General features: G+C 39.2%; 1 protein-coding gene across 5 annotated transcripts in view; it reads right to left on the bottom strand.

Moving 5' to 3' along the window:
* Positions 1-14,775, bottom strand: part of tonsl (tonsoku-like, DNA repair protein) — a 67,197-nt gene that overhangs the window by 30,740 nt on the left and 21,682 nt on the right. Inside the window, exons 24-28 of one of the 5 annotated variants that reach the window (XM_051868809.1) lie at positions 13,651-13,822; positions 13,366-13,541; positions 12,018-12,091; positions 11,729-11,862; positions 10,211-10,766 (exon numbers count right to left, since the gene is read on the bottom strand). The exons of 2 other annotated variants lie outside the window; for them this stretch is intronic. In XM_051868809.1, coding sequence (XP_051724769.1) covers positions 10,564-10,766; positions 11,729-11,862; positions 12,018-12,091; positions 13,366-13,541; positions 13,651-13,822 — 759 coding nt within the window. In that variant the 3' untranslated portion in view covers positions 10,211-10,563. Of the gene's footprint in view, positions 1-10,210; positions 10,767-11,728; positions 11,863-12,017; positions 12,092-13,365; positions 13,542-13,650; positions 13,823-14,775 lie in introns of those variants that run through there. 2 more of the 5 variants (XM_051868810.1, XM_051868811.1) reach the window with 2 other exon arrangements.

The following is a 14,775-nucleotide window of genomic DNA, read 5'->3' as shown; positions in this document are numbered from 1 at the left end:
CTTAGAGATGTTGCATTTCTTGCATCCCTGCACGTACCTTCTGACGTCAGTTGCCACGTTCGGCCACCAGAAGCACTCTTTTAGCAGCGAGAGGGTTTCATTGACCCCTGGGTGGCCAGTGCCCAGTGGCGTATGGGAGGAGTGAATGAGAGGAGTGCGCCGTGTCCGGGTGATGTATAGCAAACCTGGGGGACAACCCGGCGGAGTGTTGGTGGAGACATTGGAGGAGGGCAGGGTTTCTTCAGACCAGATGATAGGATTGACGAAAATCTTTTCGGGCAGGATGGGTTCTTCAGTATTTTCGTCAGGGCTGTGGAGACGAGATAAGGCATCCGCCTTAACATTCTTGGATCCAGGTCGATAGGAAATAGTGAAACTGAAGCGGGTAAAGAACAGGGCCCCCCGTGCTTCTCGTGGGTTTAGTCGTTTAGCGTCTCTTAGATACTCCAGGATTTTGTGATCAGTCAAAACTATGAACGGATGCTGTGGACCCTCCAACCAATGCCTCCATTGAGCTGATGGCAGAGGGCGCCAGAGATGAAGTTGCCGGCTCACCCAGAGTCGAGGAGGGCACTAACTGGAATGGAGACACCGGCAGCAGTAAGGTTTACAAAAGTGGTGAGTGGTTTCATCTTTTTTATCGAAGGAATAATGACACTCGGGACCACGGGACGAGAAGGACGAATGGGTCATTCAGAGATGAAATGCCCAGATAGACCACAGTCCAGACACAGATTCTGGGTCAGCCGCCTCTGCCGTTCAGTGGGTGACAGACAAGTATTCTCAAGTTGCATGGGTTTGTTGGCTGGTTCTGGAGGGCTGACGGATTCTGGACGGCGGAGGGGTGATGTATAGAATGGCTGGCCCTGGTGCTCTTCGAGACACGACTGCATACAAGTGGTGAAGCGAATGGAGAGTTGTATGAAGCATTCCAGCCCGATGGTATCCTCGTATGCAGCGAGATGCAAGCGCACTTGTGGATCCAGTCCTTGACGGTATGTAGTAATCAGAGACTGCTCGTTCCATCCACTGGCGGCAGCGAGTGTTCTGAACTGAAGAGCATATTCATTCACAGTCATTGAACCTTGTTTCAAATGGTATAGTTGCTCACCGATTGATGAATCCCAGGCAGGTTTCCCGAAAACTTCCTTGAAGTGGGAGACGAAACTGGAGAATGACAGTTGAAATGTAATTGGATTATTCTGAGACCAAAGAGTTTCAGCCCAGCGAAGCACCTTGCCATCTAAATGGGAAATTATAAATGCTACCTTAGTGCGGTCGTTGGGGTACAGGTGCGGTTGCATTTCCAGGACCAGTGAACATTGCAGGATGAATCCGTTGCAATCCTCCGCCGAACCAGAGAAGGGCGCCGGTTTGGCCATGGGACTGGCGTATGGAGGTGGTGAAGGAGAGGCGGCGGTGTTGACGGATGTGTTCGGTGGTGGAGATGCTGGTGGATTCACGGTGAGTGCTTGCCGTAGAGCATCCACGAGCTCCTGAAACGGGTCTGGGGTGCTCATTCTGGTGTTCGGCGGTTAAGGTCCGGACTTCTGTTACAAACAGAAGGGACAGAGGCACTGGAATGCAGGTAACGGGTTTTATTGAACAACCAGAAGAGAGTATCAACAGTGCAGGTAAGTAAACAGGTAAATGCAGGTGACTGGTAATGGTAATGGAACTGATACTGTCCTTTTTTTTTGCAGAGGTAGCGGATGCAGAGACTAGCTGGACCGAAGGAGACACAGGAGAACTCACACGAGAGGAGGAATCACGAAGGAGACTTGGGAACACACTGGAGACAGGTAAGTAGCTTGAAGGAGTCCTTAAGGTGAGCATTAAGGTAGGTCTTGATGCTAACAAGTCCGGACAGTGAGTGTGTGAGTTCGTGTGTCTTTTGAAGTGCCGTGATTGCTGTGATGATGAGGTGCAGGTGTGCGTGTTTAGTATTCGGGTGAAGGAGTGCGCTGTGATTGGGTGATGGTTGAGCCTGGCGTGTCTGTGACACGTTCCTCTCTGGGACTCAGAATCCGTCTCCTTCCTGAGCGGTATGATGGTTGTACATTCCCATGTTTTTTATGCTTGCGTATTATTGTCTGAACAGATGAACGTGGGACCTTCAGGCATCTGGAAATTGCACCTAAGGATGAGCCACACTTGTGGAGGTCCACAATTCTTTTCCTGATGTCTTGGTTGATTTCTCTTGATTTTCCCATGATGTCAAAGAAAGAGGCTCTGTGTTTGAGGTGTGCCTTTATATGCATCCACAGGTGTGCCACCAGTTAACTCAAATGGAATCAATTAACCTATCAGAAGCTTCTTAAGCTCAGAATTGAATCATCTGGAGTTTTCTTTTTGTTTAAAGACACAATAAACTTTATTATAAGTATACAAACAAGTGTATGTATACTTCTGACTTTGATGAAAGTGATAAGAAAAATACATAAAAATTCTCCCTCACTCGATTCTGACATTTAACAAATGAAAAAAATATGTTAATATTTATTGATCTAAAACAGAAAAAGTTTACTCTGATTTAATGTATGACAGTAAAGAAAAAAAAAGTTTTTGTGTTTTTTTCTGAAGTGTATGTAAATATCTGGTTTCAACTGTATTTAAAATGTACTTTTTCTTTTTGGAATTTTCAGTGTGAATGCACTACTTGCACTATTTATACTTAAAAACATCATAGAATAGTGCACAAGTACGTGAATTGGGATGCACCTAGAGTCTTCAGCCAAGATGGCTGCCAAGCCAGAGTTTCTTCATGTCATGCCTGCCAGTCCAGAGATTGTTCACGTCATGCCTGCCCAGCCAGAGTCTGTTCATGTCATGCCTGCCCAGCCAGAATCTGTTTATGTCAGGCCTGCCCAGCCAGAGGCTGTTCACATCATGCTTGCCAAGTCTGAGCCTGTTCACGCTATGCCTGCCATGCCTGAGTCTCTTCACAAGATGGCTGCCACGCCAGAGCCCTCAGCCGAGACGGCCACCACGTCAGAGTCTCTAGAGTGTGCAGCACTTACTATTGTGGCCACAGCTATCCTGTGTGTATAGGCCATGCACTGCACAGTCCATGAATCCACTCTAGAGCCCGCTCCAGCCCACGAGTCCACTCCAGAGATCGCTTCTGTCCCAAAGCCCAGTCATGAGACATATGAACTTCCTGTCTGCCCTGATACAACCATGGAGGTCGCCCCTGAGTTCTCTGTCTGCCCTGACACAACCATGGAGGTCGTCCCTGAGTTCCCTGTCTGGCTTTTTACGACCATGGAGATCGTCCCTGAGTGCCCTGTGTTCTCTTCCTGTGTTCAGTTCCTGTTTGCTTTGTCCTTTGTTAGTTTCCATAGTTACCATGATTAGTTCTCACCTGTTGTTTCTTTGCCCTCGTTTCCCTGTTTATTTATACCCGTGTCTCAGGTGTTTTTTCCGGTCCTTGTTTTGCTGTGACTGTTTCTGATATGAGTGTCTAGTAATGAGTTCCCATGTTGCTGCTCTTCTGTCTTTGTGGATTATGTTCCTGACTTATTCATGTGGATTATACTTTTGTGCTCGGATTGAACCATCTGTGTTTGTATTTCTAATAAAGTAGTGCTTGCATGGGGATTCTCTTTCTGCTTTGGCTCTGCCCCAATTGTTACAATGAGTAATTTTACAAGTATACATGTCAACTTTCAACCCAACACAACCACACAAGCCATTTCCTCTTTTGTCATGTCTTTCTCACAGTCACTGAAAAGTTCAAATATCTGATAAGATCATCTTTAAATCCACTTGAATCTTGCTGATGCATTACAATGAAGTTTTAAAAACTCACTGTCCTTTATTATTTTATATGAAAAAATAATAATTGTCTTTTATTAACAAAATATTTTAGTTTGTAATGTATATTACAATGTATATTACATGTTACAATGTGCCACACCTATGGGGCATGTCGTCACATTTCACTTCCCTTCTTTCGGGGTAAATAAAGAAAAAAGTATACACTGTATTAATGAAACAAAGCCACATATTTGTACCAGACATGTGAAATTAATGTGGAACAAAAGTAATTCTCTGAACCCTAAGTAGATTTACACAAACTGAGAAAGTCAAAAAACGTTAGGTTGTGCCCCACTCTCCCCTACATCTCTTCTGAAACTCACTGTCCATCCATCCAGATTTAACAGAAGTTATATAATTGTAATTCTAATTCCATGCCAAAAACAGAGAAAAAAGTGAGCGATGTGATGTGTGGCCAAGTATGGTATCCCATTCTCGGAATTTGTGTTCTGCATTTCACCCACCCGAGTGCACACACACAGTAGAAAGCAGAACACACACACCCGGAGCAGTGGGCAGCTGTTTTTGCTGTGGGGTGCGGGGAATGATTGGGGTTTAAGTATCTTGCTCACATGCACCTCAGTTTTGTGTAATAATGAGAGTGGAAGAGAGTGCTGTTCATTCACTCCCCCCCACCTACATTTCCTGCCAGTAATTTGACTCAAACCCACAACCTTCGGGTTACAGGTCTGACCATTAGGCCACAACTGCACACAAAACATGAAAAAAAAATGTCTTCTAAAACTGGTTCAAAGGAAATTATTACAGCTACATGCACTGCTTTTCATGACACAATGGACAAGACATGATATTATTTTAATAATGCTGATTGTCTGAAGCCTTTAAAGTGATTAAAAATGTTCTGTGTGTCTGTGAATTGTTTGTCGAATGTTGCTGTTTAGTTGTCTGGTTGTTGTGGCAAGGGACTAGTGTGAAAACCAGATCAAGTGCTCTACATGACACATATAGGTGCTGGGGAAGATGAACCAGCCCTCTTAAAGGAATCTTCACACAAAATCATCATTGCACATACACCCTCATGTCATTCCATACCTGTATAACTTTCTTTCTTCTACGGAACACAAAACGATTTTAATAACTATCCAGTTGGGTAAGTTGAGTACATTGGCATTAGGCCTACATCATTAGGGTCGGAACTGAGAAGTGTTTATGGAAAGCTGCTTTAATATGTAATTCTTCAAATGTACTAGTATCTATTTTCATGCTACGTACTAGTTCTTATTTATTAGATACTAGTACTTGTTCATTAGAAACTCGTACCTATTAAATAGATACTAGTACTTATTGATTAGCTACTAGTACTTAATAGATGCTAGTACACATTTATTAGATTCTAGTACTTAATCCAAATGTTACTAGTAAGATTTTTTTTAATTGAACTGCAGTGGCCATTCTGACTAGTCATAAGATGAGTAAAAAAGCAGTTGTGACTAGTAAGATAAGAATTGCTACAAGTAACAATTACAAAAGATACTTTGGTCTAAATAAGTAATAGTACCTACTGAATAACTACTAGTATCTATTAAATAGGTACTAGTATCTCAATGAAAAGTTATTGTATGTAATAAGTACTTTTGTCTAAAAATATACTACCTGCTTATTGACACTGAATTTAAAGTATATACTATTTAGATACAATATGTATCATCAAAATAATATAATTTTTGGTTGTCAGGGTTATGTTTGATCTGTTTAAAGCCGGGTGCACACTGTGCGATTTATAATAGTCCTTTATGATTGTTGCTTGTCAGACTGTATGAACACATGATCCTCATGTCACACTGTAGGATCTCGGCTTTCCTTTATGTCAGGCTGTAGGACAGTCAAGACGTGTTAAAAACGGATGCAAACTTGTCCGGAATTTTACATCATCAACTCATTCATGTTCATCCGATGACTGTGAGCTGCATTACACACAGGACTTAAATGGTGGCAAACAAAGAAATCTATATTGTTAATTTTGATCATGACTTCATGGCTTATCTTGAAAAACAAGCCAATTTGACGGTCGTCGTAGAAGTCACACTGCAGGATTGTGCACCAAAACTTCTGACACTGCCAGAATTTCATCAATGGTAAAATTTGATCCCAACGGTGATTAATCGGCTGTCAGTGAACACGTCAAACTAACGACCAAAGATTACAGATTTTAGCCAAGGATCGAAGGAATCCTTTAGGTTTTTCAAAATTTGTCTCAGATTTTCAGATTTGTCACCAAATTGTGGCCAAAATCGTAGTGTGCTTCCGGCTTAAGACTAAATTGGTTTTGCACTGTTTTCTGTCCCTGTTTCCTTTGTTTCCATTTCTAGTTAGTCTCCTAAGTTACTCATTGTGTAATTAGTCATGTCAGCTGTGTCTCGTTTCTTTGATTAGTTCAATGTGTATTTAAAGGGTTAGTTCACCCAAAAATGAAAATTCTGTCATTAATTACTCACCCTCATGTCGTCCCACACCCGTAAGACCTTCATTCATCTTCGGAACACAAATTAAGATATTTTTGATGAAATCCGAGAGGTATATGACTCGTCCATAGACAGCAATATAATCAACACTTTCAAGGTCCAGAAAGGTACTTAAGAGATTGTTAGAAATGTCAACTTGACTGCAGTGGCAATCACGTCGCTTCAATTTTATGAAGGTTCTACATCAGAACGCCGACTCATTATTGGCTGGCTCCTGCATCAGCATCACATGCATGCGTCATGCTGCTCACGTGATCAGCTTTGGCCAATACAGAGCTGGCATTCAGACGTAAACACGAAAGCCTTTACTGTGCTTACTGCAGCAACTGCGTGAGGACAATGACAGGGAAGAGAAGAGATTGTTGAATAAAGTCGTTATTTTTGTTTTGTTTTTTTCACTGGTATGGACGCTAATATAGTTATCTACAGTAGTCAACATTTGAATTGGATCAAAAAAGTTCATCAAAGTTGTCCTAAGAAGAAGGTTTTAGGACAACTTTGATGAAAGGTTTTGATCGCCTTCAAATGTTGACTACTGTATATAGTTATCGTTCTTGGTGTGAACAGTATAATCCGTGTGTCAGGTCTTAAAGTGACAGCAGCCTTATATATCTGCTGCCAACTAAAAATATATGGTTTTCCCCATGGTACTGATATCAAAATTATGGCCAGTGAAAATATTGAGTGGCTAGTAGCTTTGGAAACCACTAGGCCACAGTGGCTGGTAAGCAAAAAAAAGCCGCTTTTCCACCGTCGGGCCGAACGGTTCTCATTGCGTAACCGTTCCATTCCGTGCCAGTTGGTACGGTTACGGTTTCATTTTCCACTGTGTGAAATGAGATGTAAATAATAACCGCATTATGGAGGATGATCAGATATTTCTTTTAATTTTATTACTAATTTGTGTTTACGTCGCTCAAATAGAGCGCTTAGCCAGCTACGGAGAAACTGGTAGCCAGGCAACAGACAAGTGACCAATCCTGTGTGCCGACATCACTTCACGCATTCTACCAGCATGATTCAGTATGGTTAGACATCTGTGCCAAGAATTCAGGGCCAAAACGGTTTGTAATTGTGCTGTGCCGTACCAGGCTCCAGTGGAAACACAACTGGACACGGATGTAGGCTATCTAATACAAAAGAAACATTTCTAGTTGATTAGCAATTCATTTGTTTGTGTTAAATAATAGGCGATCTGGCGTTGGGATGTGTTGTTTTTGAAATTATGTTGACTGCTCGTTGCTGCTGTTATCAGCAACAGTGTTCTCTCTTGGCGCTCGTGCACACTGTGCAGTCTTCACACGGACGAGCGCTTCAATCTATTGCTTAACGCTGTTGCGATAGTCACTATTCATTTTGGTGAAATAGTGAACAAAACAAAAACAAAATGCACATAAATGTGTCCCTGCTCTTGATATTCAATCACTGATGAACATCTTTGGTTTTAACGAGGAAAAAAAAATGATACGAGGGCGGATTAGAACCCAGAACCTCTGGTATGCTGAACAAAAATTTTATCACTAGTCCATTAAGACAACCTAATACTAAATGCGGATCCATGTATTTATTGACTAATGTAAATACTGTCAAGACTAACAATATTTTGTATTATAGTAGATGTAAGGATGAAACTATCATATTAAACATGAGTTTTATGTCAATAAATTTTGTGCATTTATTATTGTACAATAATACAATTACAATACACCACCACCACACACATTCCTGTCCCACCAACTTTTTAAAACAAAGTTATGCCACTGGTTTTGACGTTGATGTTCTACTGGTTTCACAATTTCTGTGGTTTCTGGTTGAACAAAGAGGAGTTTTAAAAGCGAGGAGCACCAAAGATCTTCAAACAAACAAGTGGAGAGTTTCACTGCGTTCAGACTCTTTTGCCAAACAAGATGCTGCGAAGTATTATCCTGGTCACCCTGCTGATATCCTCAGGTAAAATCAGACCAACAGTTACTTATCTTTATCAATCTGTGTTTATCTTATTTTGTGTTAAATTTGTAATGCATTTTTCCTTCACAGTTTGTGCTTTTAACTGGGAAATGCACAAAGAAGAATTTAATGAAAATGAAATTGAAGAAAGCTCTGTGAGTTGTCCACAACACCGTTTATCATGGTTTACCATTTTATGTTCAGTTGTACAGTGGCACAGTGAACTGCATTCATCAGATTATTGTGTATCAGTATCTATTAGTGGTCAAAATATATTCATAGAAATTTACTTGACCTTTTAAGATCTTTTCAGTCATTTTTCTAAATTGTATAATAATGAATAACAATTTTAAAAATGTAATATACAAATAATAAATACATATCTTTTTAATGTGATAATAGCAAAAAACTCAAAATTAACTAATTAAATTAACTACCAAAATCAACTCTCATTAGAGTATTAGTAGACTGTTAGGTATTCGGACTAGTATAAATTGTACTTGCAAAGTTACTTATAGTCAGTAGAAGGTCTGTTGGGGACCATCAAATTAAAGTGTTAGCAGATATTAAGCAGACAGTCAACTAATAATCTAATGACTGCTAATTGACATGTAGTTGCAAAGTTACTTATAGTTAGTAGAAAGTGGACCATTGAAATAAAGTGTTGCAAATGAAGCTTCAAGAGTGTTTGCAAGATGCAGAGAAGTTTGACAGCAGTTTTGTACTATTTATGTCAGATTTGAACTGCTAGGCTCTGTCATATTTAAACTATTGACTCTAAAATCCTGTATGTTGTCTTGTTAGGGTGATATACAAACAGAACAACTCCCTGGAGTATGTTGGGCTTGCAAGTGGGCCATGAAGAAGGTGAAAAAACAGTTATCCAATGGATCAACTCCGGTTAGTACAAGTACTCTTTTATACGATTTAATAAACAAACTAATGTTATTCAAATATAGAAACTACAGTATTAGAGAATACTTAGAGACTAGTGGCTTAAAGTGTGCTTGTCACTTTCCTACAGGACAACATTAAAAAGAAGCTGTCGATGGTCTGTGATGAGATCGGGTTCCTAAAGTCACTGTGTAGGAACTTTGTGAACAAGTACACGGATACCCTGGTCGAAGAACTCTCAACTTCTGATGGTGCCAGAACCATTTGTGCTAACATTAGAGTTTGCAAGTAATAGGCATGGAGAAAAGGGTTAGTTCATCCAAAAATGAAAATTCTGTCATCAATTGCGCAAACTCATGTTGTTCCAAACCCATAAAACTTTCGTTCATCTTCGAAACACAAATCTGAGAGATCTCTGTCCCTTCATTGAAAGTCAAGCATGCTTGAGCTTCCATTTACCATATTTGACTTCTCTGTTTATATGTGAATGAATAAAAGCCTATACTTAATCTGTTCATCATATAAAGCGATCGTGTCTCTTCAGAAGACTTGGATTAAATCGCTCAATTCATATGGATTTCTTTTACAATCTCTTTATGAAAATATTGACGTGTCACAGTTTTGGGTGAATAGACTTTCAATGAAGGGACAGGAATCTCTCAAAATCTTTTGAAGATGAACGAAAGTCTTGTGGGTTTCTAACGACATGAGGGTGAGTAAAAGATGACTGAATTTTTATTTTTGGGTGACCTAACCCTTTAATGGCCTATAAGATTCAAAGTTTAAAATTCATATTTTCTCTGATAAATTGAATGCAAAAAAAAAAAAAAAAAAAAAAAATGTATTTGCTTCTGAGTGTTCGCTTTAGCTAAAAAAAAAATGAAATTCTGCAGAGTGCACTAGAGCCAATGGTGTGATTATTGTGGTTTTGTATATCACAGGTTATTTTTGCAGCCGGCTTCAGACCATTGTTTTTGTTTCCACAATCAACTGGAAAATAAATGTGTGAAAAGCATTCATATTTTTTTATGTCATTTTTACATAGAAAAACTTGTACAAACAGAGCATGCTTGAATTTGTATTTTATTGGTCCATCAGCACCACACTATACATTGATGTCTCATGCCCATTTCAAACTCATAATTTCTAGAAATTCACAAAGTTATCTCCAATAAAGACAATTTGCAAAAAGACTAAATGGAATAAAATGGGATTGAGTCACAAGTATAAACAAACAAGTGTCCATACAAATAATTACAATTAAAAAAATACATAATGACTTCATACATGCCAAAATTAGACAATATTTACAGACAAATGTTGTCAAACATTCACCCATTAATAGTAAAAACTTTATACTTGCAACATAAACAATACTAGCAGAGGTTATATTTAGACTAACACTACAGCCTAAAATAGTTTACTGCGAGGCTGCAGTGACGCTCAGCATGCATTTGGAGTTGCGAGAGAAGACATGCACAGGTTCTGATCTCAGTCTCCAGCTCTGCTGCAGTGCATCCTGGTCCAGCTTATTCAGACTCTGGGAGCACAAACGCAGGTCTCGGATGTGATCAGACAGACTGTCCAAACAAACATCACCCAGAGGTCCTGACACCTGACAGCCTGTCGTGAAGAACGAACTTTAAATGTTAGATGACACACACTGTAAAATACACAAGCCACATTCACAAACAACAGCAATCATTTTAAGTTTGTTTAGATCAGGGGTCGACAACCTTTTTGTCATGAAGAGCCATTTTTAAGATTCTGTGGTAATCACTGTGCCACCCCCCACCCCCCCATAGTTATTAATACACAAACATATTTGAAATATAAAAAATAACTGTTTCCGCAAAACAAATTTAAATCTAATCTTCAATTCCCGTGCTAATATGCAAATTCAACAGAGTTCACGTCATTGAAAGCAAGATATATGAGCTCATTTTATTTATCATCAGCTAATTTCAAGATCAAATTGGAGAGAGAGTGGTAGGATCGTTTAGTCTCACTACTTTTAATGCTGAACTTTCAGTTCCATTTGTGTCAGTTTGCACATTGGCTAGCTGAAGAGATACTCAGCTGCTCATCTGTGGCGATGTGTGCTGCAGTGGCACTGTCATAGGTACTGGGAGCCATTATAAGACGCTCTCGCATGTTTAGTTTGACCATTTTGGGAGGAATAAAACTTACATTTGTGGCTTCAACAACCATATACATTTTGTCCAGTTTTATCTGAATGAAACACATATACACCTCTCTCGCTTTTGGCATGTGTGCCATAGGTTGCCAACCCCTGGTTTAGATTGTTGGCGACACATCCAGCAATTCAAACTTTATGTAAATAAGCTTCTTAAACTGTATTTCCTGAGATACTGCAAGATTATGATCTGACTAGAGGCACCAAAATAATTAAAAGAAATGACATAAAATCTTTATGTTATCAGCCCAGATCAGTAACCTCTAAACCACTGGCAGGATCCAAAAAGCAAAATACATAAAAAAGGACAATTTATGCCTTCAAGCAGATGAGATGCTGGCAATCAATCCTGAATATCACTAAAAAGCACCTGGGGAAAAGAAAATACCTTGAAGATTGAGATGGGTCAAAGGTCGCTGGGCTTCCATGAGGGCGTTAAGGAGACTTTGAAGACCGACTGTGGTCACTGAAGGGTTGGCAGACAGGTCCAAAGACACCAGGGAAGGACAAACAGGAAGACACCTAAAAACAACCAATGATCATTATTGAGAATTTATTATAAATATGTAATATTTACAATAATAATAATAATAATAATAATAGTAAAGAGCTGCAAACTGAAATAAGGATATAAATGATGCATTTTGGTACAGTAATAGAAAGGTTGAATGATTCACCTAGCAAGCAAGAGGACGTTGTGGTCCGTAAGGCCATTTCCAGCCAGATTTAAGTGTGTGAGTGGACAGTCACCCTGGAAGCCAAACACAAACATTTAGTCAATATTATTTACATAGCTATTCAATGTTAAATAGACTTAATTCGATACTTTTTTACGGACGCTACTATAGCATGGGTGGAGCAAAAATCATGGGTGCAGGTTTGATGCACACGCAGTTATTTAATATCCAAATGGTCCCAACTGTACTCTGTCTACTATCAGCTAAAAAAACGGATTAATAATGATTGTGTATTTTAAACTTGAACACACTCTCCTTGCCAACCTTCCGGATTCTTGACTGCTAAGTGATATCAGATATCAGACCAAGAGAAAAAAAAATCTAATTGTAATTTTTCTGGTTAAATCTTATTTAAACTAAATAAGAAATTCGGTTTGATTTCGATTAATCGTGCAGCACTACTAGTTTCCGACCCTTTTGGCTTGCCATAAAAGAAGGCTGGGTCTCGAGCGCGAAACTGAAAAAGCTGCGAGAGGAGGTGCAATGGTCAAAGATGTCCATCTAGCACATTTTTACATAGAAAAACTTAAAAAGCAGTAGAGTTTACTGTAAACAGCATGGAGTAACTGCGTCATCTCCCTAAGAACTTTATGATTGGCCCAAAGCAGACCTTTTACGTTAGTGCGATCGGACATCGTACATGCTCATGCTTGTAATCTTCATTCTTTGTTCACACAGCATCATACCGAGAATTTACTGGAAATCAGTAGCGGCCCTTGCTAGGTTTTGTTTTACCTGTTTCACTTGAAATAGGTCTCGCAACAGAAGGGGCCTCGAGAAAGAGCCCTGACACAGAAATGAACAGGGACTTGGCCACCAAAATTCATAAAAATGCCCTCCAAAAATCAAGATATATGGGGCAAAAATGTCCCTGTTTGAATTTTCGTTTTTAACATTCATAACAGCATATAGAGTGCCTTTTTCCTAAATATCAGCACAATTGCAAATGTGATAGCCTGTTGATTTTATACAATTCAAAAAACAAGAAGTTAATGTTAGGTGACTTTCATTTTAGAATCAGAAACTTGTCTGTTTTTGACAACCGTACGATTCCGCACTTATTCCAACTGCTTCTCATACCTACCAGTAAATTGCCAAAATCGATTCACTGGTATTTTTGAAAGGGTCCTATTTACATGTGATCTCAACTGTAATTTACCAGTAAAGACTGTGTGTGTGAAAAGGGGCTATTATTAGCAATATTAAAAAGGTTGAGCTGCTTAATATTTGTGGAAACCGTGATACATTTTTAAAAGTTAAAAGAACTATGGACAAGAAGTCAGTGTACCTGTGTCAGGAGTTTAGTAAGGATCTCCATGGCAGGCTGGTCGGATGGACCTCTACAGACTGCAGAAAGCTGAAGGTGCGTGAGACACTGCATCGGTAAAGTCTTCAACACAAGCTCAAAACCAGTGGAGCCCAGTGCATTATGGGAAAAGCACACCGACCGTATATTCCCGGTGCCTGGAAAGCACAATATAGCATTACAGAAACAACATAAAACTACTTTGGTTTCATTTGGTTGTCAAACCACTTCAGATCAGATGTAGCTCAGATATAACTGTGCACTTACTGGCCATGGCATTGGCTAATAGGAGACGGTGTTGCTGGAGGAAACGTGCAGAGAGGCCACAGGCTTGCAGGGACAGAGAGGAGAGCAGGGGACAAGCGCACAGAAGACTTGCTAGTGCTTGTGTCCAGCCATCACCCAGAGGATTCATGCTTAAATTCAACTCCTCTAGACACTACAGAGACAAAAAATGTGAATAGAAAAGGACAGTAAAAATTAATATAAAAATAATTAAAAGAATTATGAAAACTCAAAACTCTGTATCAATGTATGTATCAATACCCCAATGGATACAATTTATTTCGATAGTCTACTATAACTATAAGTAACTTTGTAACTACATGTCAACTACCTCATTAATGTATTAGTAGACTGTTGATGATTTTTTGCAACACTGACACTGTTACAACTTAATTGAATCTACATTGAAACATGAATAACAACACTATTGTCTTCTATAGAGCTGCTTTACAGCTGAATTTGAATTGAAATTTCAGAATTGTTACTGAACACAGTTATTGAACTGAATCAACATTGTACTGACTTGAGCTGAATCATGACACTATTGATTTTCCAGGGCTGCTTTACAGCACAATTTGAACTTGTCTCATATAAATCAGCTTTATATAAATGAAGGTGTCTTGACTTAAGGACTTTTAAATTGTATAAAGATCACATAATGAATATGAATATTCAGCCAAAGAAACACCTTCTGACTATACAAATCAACTAAAGAATTTTTTTCCAATGATGTAATTATTTTACACTACTTTACCAGGCCTGGAAATAACACTTTTGAAATGTAGGCATTTATCCAAATTGACTTATTGCATTCAAGGTATACACACACATATATATATATATATATATATATATATATATATATATATATATATATATATATATATATATGTGTGTGTGTGTGTGTGTGTGTGTGTGTGTATGTAAGGAATAATTGACGTCAGGCCGTTGAATTCTTAGAAAATAATGTACACCCGAGGTGGTAATGCGGCCGCGACGCGGGTAATGCGGGTTACCACACCTCAAGACACTGTTCCGATGTTGTATTTCAAGACATTTGTCAGTTTTTGTCCTTAAAACACTCTTTCGTGTGAGACTAGTTTCTTA

This window comes from Ctenopharyngodon idella, chromosome 17, assembly GCF_019924925.1.
Source record: "Ctenopharyngodon idella isolate HZGC_01 chromosome 17, HZGC01, whole genome shotgun sequence".
NCBI lineage: Eukaryota > Metazoa > Chordata > Actinopteri > Cypriniformes > Xenocyprididae > Ctenopharyngodon > Ctenopharyngodon idella.
This window is presented reverse-complemented; position numbering and strand designations above follow the sequence as displayed.